The 17,391-nt window shown below is 48.3% G+C and overlaps 1 protein-coding gene across 15 annotated transcripts in view; it reads left to right on the top strand.

The window, feature by feature from the left end:
- St3gal3 (ST3 beta-galactoside alpha-2,3-sialyltransferase 3) overlaps positions 1-17,391 on the top strand; it is a 204,377-nt gene that overhangs the window by 78,370 nt on the left and 108,616 nt on the right. For 6 of the 15 annotated variants that reach the window (XR_015620057.1, NM_001429992.1, NM_031697.2 and 3 more), the window contains 1 exon segment: positions 4,815-4,862. Coding sequence is in view for 4 of the 8 variants with exons in the window: in NM_001429992.1 (NP_001416921.1) it covers positions 4,815-4,862 (48 nt within the window). In the remaining 4 variants the exon portion in view is untranslated. 15 annotated transcript variants of the gene reach the window in all.

Here is a 17,391-nt window from a genome sequence, read left to right as displayed (position 1 = left end):
TCTCCTGATCCACCTTCTACTCTGTTGGCAGGGTAACAGCTCAGTTCCTATGAAGCAGCCAAGTTTCTATTTGGGAGTACAAGCCAGAAACTTTACTGTCCAATTTTTTAAAGCTTTTGTTTTGTTTCTGATGTATGGTAGCAGGCACTTTGCCCCTGGCACACTCCCCTCAGTCTCGATGAGGCTTTTGTTTGTTTGTTTTAAAAAGGCTTCCTGGGGCCCGGAGAGTTGTCTGGTGGTTAAGAACACTGACCTCTTTGCTAGAGGACCTGGCTTTGATTCCCAGCACCCTTACAAACATCTGTGACTCCCAATTCCAGGAGGCCTAACAGTCTTTTCTGGCCTCGGTGAGTACCAGGCACACAAGCGGTGCACAGACGTGTATGCAGGCAAGACACCCGTACGTGGGCTGCAGAGATGGCTCTGCAGTTAGAGCACTGCTCCTGCGGAGGACGCAGGCTCAGTCCCTAGCTCCCACGTGTTGGCCCACAATTAGCTGTAATTCCAGTTCCCAGGGATGTGTTGCCTTCTCCTGGCATCTGTGGGGAACGGGCACTCATGTGGTGCTCACGGAAGGAAAGCATTCATACATTAAATAAAAATCAATACATCTTAACAGTTCTCAAACACATGAAAAAGTTTTTTAAACAGAAAACTTGTGCTGTTGAGCAGGACACAGCCGTCTCTGCATAGCAGTCTCTGCTCGGCCTCTCCGTCTCTCCACAGCCACAGGCAGATGTGGCAGATTTCTTTCAACACTTCCCACCGTCCGGCTTTCTCTGCTGCAGCAGTGTGGTCCACTCCACAGGGAGGTTCTGGGGCGTGCTCTCCCTCAGCCTGGAACTCCCTTTTAGCCCTTGCTTTTGATGGTTTCTGTCTTCAGGTCCTGGTCCACATGCCCTAAACACTGTATGGGTCATGTCTGATCTCTCCTCCCCAAACCCCCACGCCTTGGCCTTTTAACATTGTGTCATAGTCTTCACATCAGCCACCACTGTGAGAAATGGCCACTGTGAGAAGTGGCCTCGTTCATTTTACTCACATGGCATTCACCCCTCTCCCACTAACATGTGCCTTTCCTGAGACTAGGGATACTCACGTTCTTACTGGGTCTTGTGTGCAGGGGTTAATATTTTCTGTATTAAGGAGCAGCGAAATCACCCTGATCAGCATTTTTTTCTGTCTTATCACAGGGACATGTTAGTTTTCTATGTTTGAATTCTACGTGTTTGCTTGGCAACAATCTGTTCACTCCTCGGTCTCCCATTCCTGAAGCTTGCATGGGTCGGATAGCAGAAGATCGGGATGTGGAATGTGTTAGCGTAGCAGCCGGGCGGCACTCCAGAGTGCAGCTAATTCACACATGCCTGGGGCTTTCAAAGCCTGACCCAAACTTAAGAATAATCGGCTGTCTTCTCCTCCCTGTCCGTTCATATTCTCCACATTCTGCTTCAGAAACCAGACACAGGAAACATCTGACCGTAATAAAAAGCGTCCAGTAAACCCTAGCTTTCCTCGTTGCGCGGCGAGCTCTGTCATGCTTTGCTCTGGGATTCTGTTCGGTCACTTGTGCAACACACCACATGGCCGCCTCTGGCCTAGGAGCCAGGGACAGCTGGAGACTGGAACGCTCAAGGAAAAATGACTGACTTGTTAGCTCAGAGGGAGAAATCTGGATTCCTGCTCCGTTGCCTGCAAAGCAAACCTCTCACTTTGTTGAATGCTAAGTTTTCCCGTAAGCTGTCAGCGTGGTTTATAACTAAAATAATCTTACATCCTCTAGAATAAACACAAATAATGAATCACTGAACTGGTCTATGCCTTTAAGACTCAAAACGAAATTCATTTGAACTTACACAAAGCATGAATATGTCACTTGCTTCCTCCCGTTCAGGACATCTCAACTCTGAGGCACGAGTTCCCTCAGGGAGCACAGCGGCCGTCCCAGAGATGTTTGCAGAGACTCTGCTTTCCAGGAGACACCACCTTGCCCAGGGCTTCCCTCCCAAGACCCTGATCACACTTTACCTGCACCTCGACACCTTCGAGGCCTGCAAGGCAGAGACCGCTCTTACCGAGCATTGGATCTTGGGACCGTTTGTGGGAGGGGTCTAGAGATGGAGTCCAGTGAGGGAGTGCAGCCTAGCTTGTGCAAAGCCCCGGGCTCCATCCGTTGGACCGAGGAATAAACTGTGGGAAGGAATGGAAGAAGAAAAGAAGAGAAGCGAAATTGGGTCATTGAGGACTTGATACAACTGGTCTGAGCTCTCAGGATGATCCCAGTAACTGAAAAGCTGAGCCCTCAACACGAATAATGGAAGAGCTCTGAACCCGCCATGCCTTGGCTTCCAGTTCCAGTTCCCGCTGGAGCAGTTTTTTTCTTTTCTTTTTTCTTTTTTTCGGAGCTGGGGACCGAACCCAGGGCCTTGCGCTTGCTAGACAAGCGCTCTACCACTGAGCTAAATCCCCAACCCCTGGAGCAGTTATTTTTAATCTTTTTCTTCTCCCCTCCCCCCTCCCCTCTTCACACACACACACACCCTCGTTTCTGGTCCCAAGTAATACTCTCCCGCCTCAGCTCAAATAGCTGGGACTCCATTGAGCGCCAGTACCCAGCCCCACCCCCACCCCCACCCCCACCCCCTTGATGCAAACAACCATGTTCACTGCGGACATTTTTGTGGACTCTTACCACCAGAGGCAGCCACCGTCAGCAATTACTACTCTGTAGTTATTTAAGTAAGGTTTAGCTGGTTTTTTTTTTTTTAACATGTGGATCAAAAAATTTCAAAAACAGATTCACTCAGGATTGCTTATGAGTGTGAAGAAAACAAATTACAATTGGAAAAATCAGGTGAAAACCAGGTACTTAAAATTTCATCATTCTTTTGAATCTGTGTGAGATGGGGGTGTGGGTGTGCAGGCCTGAGGTTGACACACCGTGTCTTCTTGGTGTATACTTTTTATTTTGAAACAGGGTCTTGTGCTGAGCTCTGAGCTCACACGTCTGGCTGCCCGGCTTGCCCTGGTGGTTCCCCAGCTCTGCCTCCTGCACTCTGCGATGACTCGATGACTCCGGACATCACAGCCACCAGCTTTCTCACACCCACTTGCTTTCTCACAGACCTGCTAGGCCTCAGCCTCCACCCCTCACCCTTGCCCAGCCAGGGTTTTGTTTACTGAGCCATCTGCACGGCTCTTGAGCTGCCTTTATGAAGGGTTGCTATCTGGGCAGTCGACTCCTCAGGAGGTCTGATGAAGCCTCCAGGTGGGTGAGACCTTTCTCCTTCGCACCTTGGCATGCCAGGGTTTAAAAGGAGGAACATACCTCACGGAGAGGAAGCAGACATAAACCATGCCGATAAAAGGGTAGAACTCCTGAACTAGACTCCGTGGGCACACAGTGTGGCCGGCTGCTCATCAAGAGATGCTGTGTCCACCTTCCTGTAAAGAGCAAGCTGCCCTGCCTTTTTCTTGGTGGATTTCAAAGCTCACGGTCCGCCCTTACCTGAAGATGCAGGATACTTGCCTCTGGACCCTTTCAGGAACCACATCTCCAGCTCACTGCCCCACAGTTCTTAGCAGATATATTCCCAAAGGGTTGCCTGAAGGGTTTGTGATCCAGGCATTTCTCTCAGGCATGGCTCTCAGAGTCACGTGTGGTGTTGGTGAAGTAACCACGAGCGACCAGCGGTTGCAGCTGGTTCTGTTGAGCTTTAGATGCTAGCACAGGGGCCTTGCTCTCTATTTAAAGTCAGGATGACGTTGAATTTCCATGTGTAGTAAGATCTGAGAGACACTGTAGAGCGGGCTGTGGGGCACACACATGTCCTGTATGTCTGTCTGGCTAGAACGCTCTGCAGCGAGTGAGACTTTGAATCTGACCTCTTCAGTCTGGGGTGTTAGGACCACGCCTCATGTAGGTATCCCTCGCGTGTCACTGCTGTACATCATTACCTTTATACCATCGGTTGGGTCATACGTTAAGAGACAGCCATACGAGTCTCCCAGCTACAAACTCAAGAAATGTTGCAGGAGAGAAGCATCACCCGGTCCCCTCTCTGCTAGGCCTTTGAGTTGCTTGGAAACACCTGCTCCCCTCTTCCTTGGGGTCTTTTCTGACATGAGGCCGTCTCTCTGCCTGGGATGTTCACTCCATTCTTGTTCGTCCATCAACCCTTAGCCCAAGGGCCAGCTTCTCCAGGGAGGTTCTCCCGCGCGGCACCCTCAGGCCGGTCCCTAACACAGACTGCAATCTCTCCTCAGATTTGTTCTCATCTAGCTAAGTGGTTTGTTCCCTGATAAGGTCTCTTTCCAAGATGAAAGGCAAGGAGGCCCGCAGGAGTGCAGAGCTGCGGTTGCCGCTGAGCGCTGCGTCTTAGATAGTGTTCTAGCTCATAGTAGATGCCTAACGAGCATCCCCTGACCGTGTGAACGAATGGAAGAAAGCACTATGGACCCTGGGTCCCGGAACTGTTTTCTCTCTCTGCTTTGGCTGCACCCCCCACCCACTCCCCTTGATTCTGCTGTGATTGCAAAGGCCCCGGTGGCGTGGGTTCTGTGCGCTAATACCTTCCCTCTCTGACGTCTTCGCTTTATTATTCCAGCATATGCTACAAATTATTATACGCTACTTTCCCCGTTCTAGGGGGGGTGGGGCGGGAATAGCAAACAAGCGCGAATATGGATATAAGAAGGCGAGCCGCCACAGGGGAGGAGTCAGTGCTTTGAGGCTGCTGCAGGGTTTGGGTGGATCCAGCAGGCACCTGTCTGACGACAGAAGAAAGACGTGAACTTGTCCTCTTGTGTTACAGATTCACTGATTCTTTCCCTTGACTCCGCTGGACAAACCCTAGGCACAGGTACCAACCCTCCTCCTCTATCACTTCTTGAGCCCTTCGTAGTAAAGCCCAATGAGTCTCGAGGGTCCTGGGTGGGAGGGTGACAGAGCCACAGAATTATGGGAAAGGCCCCAGGGTCTTCACCATAGAGGGAGCAGAAGAGGGACCCAGCGGGAAACACTTTCCCAGTTGTTTTGCAGGTGGACCCTGAGCTGGGTGTAGTGGCACTGGCAGAGGCAGGTGGGTCTGTGAGCCTGAGGCGAGCCTGATCTACCAGAGGAGTTCCAGGCCAGCCAGAGCTGCGTATCTTTAAAAGAAAAAAGAAAAAAACAAAAAAACCAGTCTGCACTGGGACGGCACAGCTGCCACTTTCTCCTCCTAGAACTGCGATGGTTCATGTGAGAGGATATCTAGTCTGTGAATTCATGCCCCATCTCAGAGTAGGGCAGAGGACTCAGGGACCGCCAGTTCTGGTGATAAGCCTCAGGGCTCACCTACACGATGGAAGGCAACTAGAGCAGCCCAGCTTCCTGAGGGCGCCTCGCCCTCCATTGTACATTCACACACACACCCTTGGGCTCAGGTAGAGAACTCCAGGACGGGGAGCAGCGCCCCTGCCTGCGCCAGTCACAGGCAAACACACCCTCCCTTCCGGTGTTTATAGTACAGACCACATGAGGCCAGAAGGTGGCTATCCCAGTCAGACGCAGTCCACCTTCTCTGCCCCATACCTGCATTCTTGTTGGCAGGGCAGGAAGGCTGGACAGACAACTGCTTTGATTTTTCAGCTTGCCACTTGCCCCCCCCTCCACCCCCCTGGAACTCAGAACAATTTCAACCAGGGGAAGGGCATCCCCGTATGATTAGGTAAAGCTGGCCTACTTCATCCCAGGGGTGCCGCCCTGAATCCCAGGGAGACTTGGCTGGCCTTCAGAGGGTAGTTAATCTCTTCCGCTGACCTCATATATGACTAATTCACGTTCACAAGGTCCAGGCGGTTGTGTTAGAGAGGACAAGATGAACACCGTTCCTACCACCAAAGAGAGGGCCTACTCTGCATCTGTGCTGTGCAGAGAGCCTTACAAGTCCCTCGGTTACTGGTCCCTCAGACTAGCTTAGATTTCTCTAGTTGACCTGAAACACACAGTTACCTGTTCAGGGCCCATCCATCCCTGGCCAGCTCAAAAGCTCACCCTCGGCCTTCGCTAACCACGTCATGCCACATGCGCCTGGGGCTCCTCCACCAAGATGCTGAAGTCACTCAGCAGCCTGGACAGACAAGGAGGAGTTCTTAAAGGAACCCCGAGCTGCATCTGTGTGTTCTGAGAAAAGATTGACGGTGTAATACATCACACTGAAGGACTTTTATTATGAAAAGACCCCGTGACAGACAGTGGGAAGGGAGCATGAAAGAGAGATTAGCATCATCGTCAGCGAAGAATCTGTCCTAGAGCAAAGAAACCACAAAAGTCATTAAGTGTGAGCAAGCCAGTGTGGAAGTGAGCAGAGGGCTTGAGAAAGCTTCAGAAGAGAGGTCAGTAAACCTAGGCAAAGTTCTCAATTACGTTGGTACCCGGGAAAGTGAGACCGAATCCCATCGAGATATCTATCAGTCCAAGGAACAACCAGACGTGAAAGCTTGACCGTCCAGTGTTGACGGGGCCATGATGGAGCAGAAGCCAGTCTCCGCCAAGTGAGAGGCCGAGTTTACACAATTGCTTCAGAAAAGACAGAGACAACGTGTAGATAAGTGTGAACCACACATACCTACCCCCTGACAACTCCTCTTGACAGCTCTGTCACAGGGGTGGACGCTATACGTGCCCAGGTACCTGTTACACGTGAGAGGACTGCCACACTTGCCTGTGCTCTTGTGACAGCCTCCGGTGTTTACAGTGAGGGACAGGCCAGTTCACACCCTGCCCTTTGACCCAGCCTCGTTCAGGTCAGGGAGGTGGCTCTCCCAGTCCCAGGCAGTACTCAGAATTGTAAAATCTGAATATAATCCACATATAGGGAAAAACAGTAATTATGTAAGTGTCCCATTTGTAAGGAACAGAAGAAAATTATCAAACTAGACACAGATTTATACATATAGAACACGTAGAAGTCTTTTTTTTTTAATTTTGCTTTTTTAAATTAATTTTTTTTTCTCGAGACATGGTTTTGGTGTGAAATCCTCACTGCAGAGAGAGAGAGAGAGAGAGAGAGAGAGAGACAGAGAGAGACAGAGAGAGAGAGACAGAGAGAGACAGAGAGAGACAGAGAGAGAGAGGGAGAGAGAGAGAGAATGAGAGAATGAGAATTCTGGCTGCTGTGGAATCTCTTTGTGGACCAGGTGGGTTTCAAACTTGTGGAAATCCTCCTGCCTCTGCTTCCCAAGCTCAGAGTTAAATGCTGTGGGCTTCATGCCACACCTGGCTTTTGCAGATGGTGTCCCTACTTGGAGCTGGCTGGGTTACTCTCTGTGTAGCCCAGGGTGGCTTCCCTTTACCTTGGTCTTCCAGGTTGCTGATATTGCAAATGTGTGCTCATGCTACCAAGCCCACTGTAAGAGATGAGAAAAAAATTAAGTTTTATTTATTGTATTTTACTTTTGCGGGGCTCTGAATTGAACCTGGGGCTTTGTGTGCACCAGGCAAGTGCTCTACCACTAAGCTACGTGCCCAGAGGTTACACAGATGAGTCTTAGAAAGAGCAGACAGGCAGGCAATAGGAATATATACTGGTTTTCATTTGTATGAACTTGAAAAGTAAAATGAATCCACATTTATTTACATTACACAAGTCCATGTTAAAACAGTAAGGAGAAATAAGACTGGATTCTGGCTGGGCTGGTAGTGGGAACGTCTCAGAACTAGAACATTCTCCTCGTGACCTGAGTGGGGGTCAGGAGAATGTCCCTTTCACAGTAATTCATTAGGCTGTACGTTAAGATCTTACACACAAAAGCTGTAACACAGGCATGCCGCAAGCAGCCCTTGCCTGGAAACAGGAGGAGGAAGGGACGGTTAGTGGCCATGGAACATCACTGTGTGTAGAGTTCTCAGCCCTTTCCCATGAGCCAACTCTGAAAGCAAGGCTTTGGGACAGAGATTGTTCAGGACCTTGACACAGAGAATAAGTGAAACACCTTATTCAACACCAAATAGCAAGTCCGTATCAGAGCTGGGCTTGAGTGCAGGCATTCTGGTGCCAGCATCCGCACTTGTCCCAGCAGTTCCTGCCTCTTTTCTCTTCTTAATTTCTTAATTTTCAAGGGGATTTTGATCCTTTGCCTCCATCACTCCTGGAGTTATAAAAGCATGTACTAGGTTTAATTTGCAAATGACTATGGACCACAGGGTGTAGTTCTGTCTTAACCAGGGTTCTATCACTGTGACAGAACACCAAGACCAAAAGCAAGTGGTGAGGAAAGGGCTCATCTGGCTTACACAGTCAGTCATTGTCCATCCTCGAAGGAAGGCAGGGCAGGAGCTCAAGCTCAAACAGGGAAGGAACCTGGAGGCCCTGGCCTGGGAGGGCTGCTGCTTGCTGGCCTGCTTCCCCATGGTGCTCAGCCTGCCTTCTCATAGAACTCAGGACCACCTATTGAGAGTTGACATCACACACGGTGGGCACACATCCATCATTAACCAAGAAAATGCCCAGCAGACTTCTACAACCCAGTCTTATGGAGGCTCTTTTCTCAAATCAGAATCCCTTTTCCCAGATGACCTTGGCTGTGTCTCAAGTTGACATAAAACTAAGGACACAGGCTCCCAGGTTTGTACATGGTCCACTGTGAAAGGAGAGAAAAAAGGAAGACTCCTATTCTTTTCTGTCCAACTCTCTTATCGTGGAGGATAGATTTAAGCTGATCAAAAGCCAGCTTTATCTTTTTTAAAAACTTTAAAAACTAATAAGTTGCGTGTGTTTGGGTAGGTATGTGCACATAGTAGGCATGCAGATGCCATAGCGAACAAAGTCATTTGATCCGTTGGGTGTCCTAGAGCTCCAGCCACCGCCGGCTCTGGGTGCTGGGGACTGAACTGAGGTCTTCTGGAAGCAGTCAGTGCTCTCAACTGCAGAGCCATCTCTCCAGCCCCAACGTTTTTTAAAGTAAGCATACAAAGTAATGGGTTTTGTTACACCATCTTCTTAAAGGCATATCGTATGCAAACTCTGACTTCGGTTAGGACCGATTCTCACTTTACCCAGCATTCCCTTTCCCTGACTCCACCTGTTAGTCTCCTCAGGTAGTCCCACACCAGTGATGTTCTCGAGGAACACTGGCCAGCAGTCTTCTGCTTTGTGTCATTCCTGAGAGCAGGGAGAGCCAGTTAGGCGGGCTCTGCTCAGCAGCCACTGGACTGTTTTACATGGAGAGTCTTTTCACAGCACTGGGCATACCACACTGCCAAAAATGTCTTCCTATCTTAGCAAAACAACTTTGGACTTAATCCCTATCTTATATCCTTTCTTTAACATAAGTAACTGGACGTAGGGAAGTGAGATTCCATCCTAGATAGGGACTGATCACTCCCCATGTCTCTGTCACAGAGCGCCGCTAATGGCTTGGACAGAATGCATTGCACAGCTATTTGAGGGCCCTGAAACATTAGTCACAGCAGACAGGTTGGGAAGAATACCAGAACTTAATGCATTATCAAACCGGCAGTGTGTTTCCCAGTTTCCCCTCAGTGTCCCACATCCCAGAAGCCCACACCCCAGCAGTGGACACCATACAAACAGCTCCAGGAAATGGCCTCTGGTTACAGCTCTAGTGTATGTATGTATATATGTGTATGTGCGCGAGCATATAGTGTGTATATGGGTGTGGGGGAGTTCCTAAGGCCTAGACAGAGGTGCGTGTGTGTGAGAGAGGGTCCCCTAAGGCCTAGACAGAGAAGGAAACCCCATGGTTTCCACACAGGAGAAAAAACAGAGAGGAAGGAAGTGCTCGAGAAAGCGACTCCGAACATAGGCTTTCAGGATCCACCAAGGGGCAGATGACCTCCCAAGTGTCAGCAGGACACAGGTGGCACACACAGAAGGTCTGGTAGGCTGGAAAGTGGTGCTAACGGGGAAACCACAGCCATGGAAGGCTGGTCAGGACCTGCTGCCCAGATCCTGCTCAGTTGTTCTAAACAAAATTAACGCTTCCATTAGACCCATGTAAGACCTTGAATTTCATAGCACAATGATGAAATATCCAGGATATAAGCCAAAAATTAATTATCTTATAAAGAACCAGAGAAAGGTGCTGGAGAGATTGCTCAGTGGTTAAGAGCACTGGCTGCTCTTCCAGAGGTCCTGAGTTCAATTCCCAGCAACCACATGGTGGCTCACAACCATCTGCAATGGGATCTGATGCCTTCTTCTGGTGTGTGTGAAGACAGAAACAGTGTTCTCATATACATAAAATCTTTCAGAAAAATATTTTTGTAATTAAATAAACCAACTATGGACCCCATTGGCTGATGAAGAGTGTTTGACAGACTGAACCTCTGTTTGTGAGAGGACAGCTCAACACTCAAAGGAACATCTTGTAGAGAGCATGAATGTGATCAAAACATGTATGAAGCGTGTTTTCTCAAAGAACTAATTAAAAAAAATTTTAAAGAAAGAAAGGAATGTCTTTAGACTGTTACAGGACACCGGTAAGGACCTGTTACAGCCCACAAGCCTGAAATCAGGCTCCACCCCTAAAAGTCCCAGAAAGCGGTGAAGCGAGAATGGGATTTAGATGAACAAGAAAGAAATTAAACTGCTGTTTCGGTGATCACACAGATAGCCCCAGAGTGTACGAATTGTCCCCACAGACTCCAAGAGCTTTATCCAAGTTCAGCAGAACCCGAGGTCAAAACAAAAAGAAAGGTTAATTGTGACACTAAATACAGGCAATCAGCAAAGACCTTGAAAAGTTCCTGTGAACAAACGTTCCTAAAGCAGAGAATTTATGGATAAAAGTGAATCACTCAGCTGCAAACACTCCTCACACTTCAAACTGGGAGTTTAGGCCTGCTTTTCCCCTGCAGGAAACATACCTGCACCCACCCCTCCACCCTGTCCCACCGCCAACCCCACCAGCCTCACCCCCTGCCCTTTCTGCCCCCTTCCTCCCACTACTAGAAGGTCCTGTCCCCTCTTTTCAGGACCAGAAACATTGTTTGGTACTGAGCTGTCTGTTGCCTCCCAGCGGCCTTTCCCAGCGTGCCTGGTTCCTGTTCCGGCTCTCAGGGCCTTCAACCACGCACGCTGACCACGGTCCTGACTGACTTACAAAGTCCTACCTCCCTGTGACTTCACTTTGCCATTTGTGCCCCTCACTGACCACGGCCATGGCACTCTTGTTCCTCCTGCTGGGTCTCCTCCTGCCTCCGGGCCTTTGTGTTTCCTGGGCTTCTCTTACGACTATCTTCATTGTCCAGTGTTACCCTATAAGAAGGTCACTTTATCTGGGGTAGTCTCTCCAGACACCCAGTTCCTTCTCTAGAAAGCCAGGCCTCCATTCATCTTGAACATTCACCCATTCTAACTGGCTGACCCGTCTCACTCTGTCAGTCTCTGCTACTGTGGGGCACTGGACCAAAACCTTGTGCATTTTGGCAGAACAGCTCTTGGCATATTATAAGTTCCTGGTGAATATTTTTTTAAAGCAGGTTCATGTGTAAGCATGAGTGTAGGCACACATTAACACACCACACACACACACACACACACACACACACACACACACACACACATACAAAAGAGACAGACAGCGATCACACCATGTCCCCATTTTTAACTATTAATTAAGACGAAAACCACCTCAGATGAAAATGTTCTTGTGGCTTCCTAGGCTGCTCTCTAAACTATCTGGCCATTTGTCTTAATTGGCCTACACTACCACAGAAGAATTGATCTGGTGGCTTGAGAAATAGAATATAGAAGCCAGTAAACTAAAGAAAGGCATTTGTCGGGGTTGGGGATTTAGCTCAGTGGTAGAACGCTTGCCTAGGAAGTGCAAGGCCCTGGGTTTGGTCCCCAGCTCCGAGGAAAAAAAGAACCAAAAAAAAAAAAAAAGAAAGAAAGGCATTTGTCACCATGCCCAATGACCAGAGTTTGATTCCCAATACCACGTGGTAGGAGAGGACACTCTCTCCAAAGTTATTCACTGACATCACACAAGTGCTGTGGCACATGCACACTCCCCCATAACACAAGCACAGATAAATAATTAATTTTAATTAAATAAAAAACTAGTTAAAGCATTACAAGCAATAGTTCCCACTTAATAAATAATGATACTCCCATGCAGGAGATTATTATGGTTGTTAAAAATGAGGACTTAGAACTGGGCATAGTGGCACGCACCTTTAATTCCAGTGTTCAGGAAGGCAGAGGTGAGTGAATATCTGTGAGTTTGAGGCCAGCCTGGTCTACAGGGCAAGTTTCAAAGCAGTCAGTGCTATGTAATAGAGAAAGTCCCTCCCAGTTTTAAGAAGGAAGAAAGGAAGAGGGAAAGAAAAAAGAAAAAGATAACAGAGCTTGACATAGTAGCACATAACTCAATCCCAGTGCTTGGGAAGTGGCAAGCCAGCCTGGGCTACATGGGAACCTACCTTTAAAAAGAAAAAAAGGACTATTTAATATTTTTAATTGACATAGACTATGTCCAGGATATTATGGTATAATCAGCATGAAGTTAAAGTAATATATAAGTAGAATTATATATTTACATATTCACATACACATCAATGAGAAGATGTCAAAGAACATAGCCACTGAAATGTAACAATTAACTTTAGGTTATGAAGGGAAACGTCAAATAATTCCTGCCTCGTTGTTTATGAGATTTTCTTTTAATTTGGACTTTTAAAGTTAAAATTTTTATTTTATCATTAATGTGTGAGAATGTGTGTGTGTGTGTGTGTGTGTGTGTGTGTGTGTGTGTGTGTGTGTGTCTCACAGGGCAGGGAAAGCGTGTGGAGATCAGAAGACAACTTTACTTTCAGGAGCTGGCCCTCCCACCATGGGCTCAGAGGATTGAACTCAGGTCCTCAGGCTTGCTTCGAAAGCCTTTTTACCTCCCGAGCCATGTCCCAGCCCTGCTTTGGTTTTTATATTGAATGTGTATTATTTCTATGACTGAAAAATATGGTTGTCTGGAGAGGGGTTTCTTATTTTGTTGAACATCTTAATCCTTCATCTTTATGACAGAAATATCTTAGGCTGTGAGAGTTATAAACCAAACATTTATTCCTGGGAGTTCTGAAGGCCATCGAGTCCAAGGTCAAGGGGCCAGCGCCTTCAGGGGCTGATGAAATCTCAGCACAAAGATGCTCCCCTCACCGCCATCATGATGAGCCTTCCTATAGCAGAAGGTGCAGGTGGGATCTCTGAGCCTGTTCTCTAAGGGCATCCTGCTGGTGAGGGTATATGGATACTGGGGACACTAGGTACAAATTGCAGGTAAGCCATTTCCCTGTCTCCCGGGCCAGCCGCTCTTCTGCCGTGGCAGCTGCCACTCTTAATCTTGCAGCTGCATATCTGTGGCCTTGCAGGGGGCATGGCTCACTTGGTGTCATAAACAGGATTGATTTCAGTCCTGGTTTTCCCAGGGCAGAGGGGAGGTGGGAGCCGTGAGATCTTCCCTACACTGGCAGTGGCTTCTGCGTACGTTGCAAGAGGTCCCACTCCCCATTGACCCCCTCCTGACAGTACCACATGAGAGCCTAGCCCCGCTGTGGACAAGCCAGTCAGCCACAGGGGACTCCGTCCCGTCAAAAGCCTCTTGCCTCCCACATACCAGCATACACATATCTAGTTGGGACTAGATTTTAGCTTGTGAATGTCTAAGTTACATTCCTGGGTCAGTTAATTTGGTCTAGGTCAGTGGGATTCTCTGTGTTTGTTTTATAAAACCACTTTCCTATTTTAGTTTGTCATTGATAAATTGATCCCGCGTTGTGGTTTATTTCCCCGGCTGGAGGTGATGTGGGAGTCTTTTGCACTTTGGCCAGCCGCTCCCAGCAATCCCATGATTGACTCCCATGATTCACATGTGGCATGGCTGGATCTTTGGACATCGCCCCTGGGACAGGGAATGGAGAGAACAGGACACACTTGCTCCCTTGCAGCTGTCCTAACATGAGCGTCCGTTCTCTTTTCCCTGGAGGCCTTGTGGACTGAGGAAGGGACAAGCAGCCTCAGGGTTGGACCTGGGCTGGTTCGGCAACTTCCCGGCCACTTAGTGCTTGGGACCTCAGCCATATCACATCCCCTCTCATCCAGCCTCATCTGGAAAATGGGAACAAGTCCTACTTCCTGTGTGAGGATTCAGTCGACGGTGTCAGGGACAACACTGAGAGTGGTCAGTGAACAGTAGTCCCCTCGGTCTGTTCTCTCCTCTGCACGTTTGACTGCTGTGTGGACCCGTCGTCCTCTTCTTCCTCCACAGAAGCCTGGACACAGAGTGTTTATGTTTAATGCAGCTTCTTTGGGAGGCCGTGCAGTGTTGCTCCTTTGGAAGTAAAAGATCTATTTTGAGTGAGATAGTTCTTCAATCCATTTACTGCAGTGCCCTTTGCACTTGGGAATTCAACATCCCATGTGAGCGATGGGAGCCGGTGACCACAGGGAGGAAGATGGTGGAACAGCTTCCCGTGTGAGGAGTTTGCTTGCCTGGTAGACCGTCTTGCCGATATATGTTTGTCACTTAAAATTTGAAAATGACCACGTATGTGGCATAGGCCTTTAATCCCAGTACCCAGGAGGTGGATGCAGGGAGATCTCTGTGAGTTCAAGTTCAGCTTGGTCTACATAGCCAGTTCCAGGCCAGCCGGGACTACACAGTGAGATCTTACCTAAAAAAAAAAAAAAAAAAAAAAAATTAATGTGAAGAACTGTGATTATCTGACCGAACCAATCACTTTATATTACCATAAAGTACTAGATGTCATGTACCTCATTAACGCTCCTGTAAACGGCTCTAGATGAGAGATATGGTTGATATCAGCGTGGGCCACTTGCCCAGTCAGTACTGAGTTTGTGTCAGCTGATGGGAGTGGGTGGTGGCTCTGCAGAATGAGAAAGGGAAGGGCTAACACTAGACGGACAGGGCTTGTCAGGCTCTGTATTAGTTACTCTTCTGGTGCTATGGTAAAACACCATGACCAAGGCAACTTTGAGAAGGAACGTCAAATTGGGCTATGGTTCCAGAGGGTTAGAGCCCATGGCAGTGGCGTGGAGGTGTGGCAGCTGGAGCAGAAGCTGAGGACTCACATCTGGAGCCACCATCAGGAGACAGAAAAGGATCTTGAAATGGTGCAAGTCTTGGAGCTCTCACTGTCACCTCCAGTGACACGCCCCTCAAACAGCTCCAACCAATGGGGACTAAGTGTCCCAGTGCTCGAGACTGTGGGGGACATTCCCATTCCAACCACGCTCAGTGCTATTGGCTGAATTCCATCTGAGGCTTCCACAGCTGAGCAGGAGGCTTTCCTATCACCCCCACTTTCAGGAACTTCCTGAGGGTTCCCTGTTACCTAGAATGGGTTCTTGCAGCGTAGCATAGCTGTTTCCATTTCAGAACATAGGTCGAGTGGGAACGTCCGAATTCCATTCTGAGGGGCGGGGAGTTGGTGTGTATGCAATTACTGCTACTACTGCTGCTGCTGCTATTACTGCTACTACTACTACTACTACTGCTACTACTACTACTACTGCTGCTGCTGCTGCTGCTGCTGCTGCTGCTGCTGCTACTACTACTACAAAATTAAAGCTGTGCATTAGCTTAGTTTGTAAAAGCTGATTACCTAATTACATGGGGGGGGGGTGTAGCTGGAGGTATGGTTTGGTGATTAAGAACACATATTTTCCCTGCAGAAAACAAGAGTTCAGTCCTCAGTGCCCACATCGAGCAGCTCCCAGCTGCCGTAACTCCAGCTCTGGGGAATCTGATGCCCCCCTGACCTCCTCATACATAGACAACCACTGTCACATAAGTGAGTGATAACAAGAAAACACATACTTACTAGTAATAAACAATAATAAATAAGTAAGGCAGGTTGTGACTCGTTCTCTTAAAGGCAGGTTAGACAGGATGAGCACCTGGCAGGAGAGCAGGCCGAGTCCCGAGTGACCTTGAGGTGTATTATTAACTCGGCTCTGAGCTCCAGCCAAAGTTCAGGTATCGGAATGTAAGCGCTGTTTTCATTGAAATGTATCGCCACTGTCCATCTTGTGTTCTTTCTGAGGCAGAGCAACAGTGTTCACCTGCACCGTCACGCAGCCTCATTCTCTATGGACGCTCACAACTGAAATTTGTTTTCTTTCGTGGGGATTGTATGTTGTGTTTTGTTTCGAGACAGGGTCTTATGGTGTAACTCTAGCTGGTCTGGAACTTCCGTGTACATCGGGCTGGCTCAACCTCACAAGGTCCACTCGCCTCCTCTTCCTGAGGGGTAGGATTAAAGGTATACATGATGGTCACAGCCAAAGAAATTTTATACTTTTAAAAAGGCAGAACCAATTTTTTAAAGAATTATTTAAGTATATGAGTTACACTGTCCTCAGACACGCCAGAAGAGGGCGTCAGATCACATCACAGATGGTTGTGAGCCACCATGTGGTTGCTGGGAATTGAACTCATGACCTCTGGAAGAGCAGTCAGTGCTCTTAACGGCTAAGCCATCTCTCCAGTTCCCAGGACCAATTCTTGATGAAGCAGTTTGTTCGCAGTGTTACAGACCAAAGCCTGTCACGCCTCCAGCATGTTAGGAAAGTCCTCTGCCCCTAGCTACACCGTGCCCTGCAGTTTAATTTCGATTATATTAACCCCTGGAGTGCACATCTCTTTAGTATTCTGTGTGATGAAAAGGGAGCAGGCCTTTCTACGTACGGAGGAGAGAGGTTGTCTTAACGAAAAGGCCCTTGTGAGATTGTCACCAGCCTGCCTATCTCCAAGGAACCCTGTTTTCATTTGAGCAATGGATAGACATCGGGCTTTTGAAAGCTCGGAGTCTGGCAGACATCTCAGAAATGAGAGCAAGCATGTGCGTCAAGTCGCAGCCAGTGTTTCGTTACCAGTGATTCGATGTGTGTATTCCCAGGAAAATTAATACTTTTGTAAAGGTACTTTCATTGGTCATCCTCCCAGAACTTAACTTTACAGTAGACCAGGGTTCGGGGCTGACCCCAGTTTGGACCTCCCCGTCCATCACTTTCAGAAGTGGTCACTGCGTGCTCTGCTCGGAAGGAATGTTCTCCGCTGGCTGGGTGCGGGGCTCTCTGCCCTTCAGTTCGTTCACAGTAATTGTTCCATTCAAATCTTCTGAGTTCCCACTGGTTTTATGGTCTGATTTTTTTCAGTGGCTCGTGGGTTTCCCTGTGTAATGACAGTTAATTCTGCTCAGTAAAGGGAAGCTCTCCTTATGTGATGCATACACACAATTTGCTCATGACCTACTTTTATGTCCAGTTTCTGAACCTTCCAGGAGTTTTACGAATCCTCTAGGGTCCTCCCCACCAATACTTTATGACTCTTACTGTGACTCAAAAGCCACATTTAATCCATTTGCAG

The sequence above is a fragment of the Rattus norvegicus genome, chromosome 5, assembly GCF_021556685.1.
Source record: "Rattus norvegicus strain SHRSP/BbbUtx chromosome 5, alternate assembly SHRSP_T2T, whole genome shotgun sequence".
In the NCBI taxonomy this organism is placed as follows: domain Eukaryota; kingdom Metazoa; phylum Chordata; class Mammalia; order Rodentia; family Muridae; genus Rattus; species Rattus norvegicus.
The sequence above is the reverse complement of the archived record's forward strand: the minus strand, read 5'-3'. Positions and strand labels throughout refer to the sequence as shown.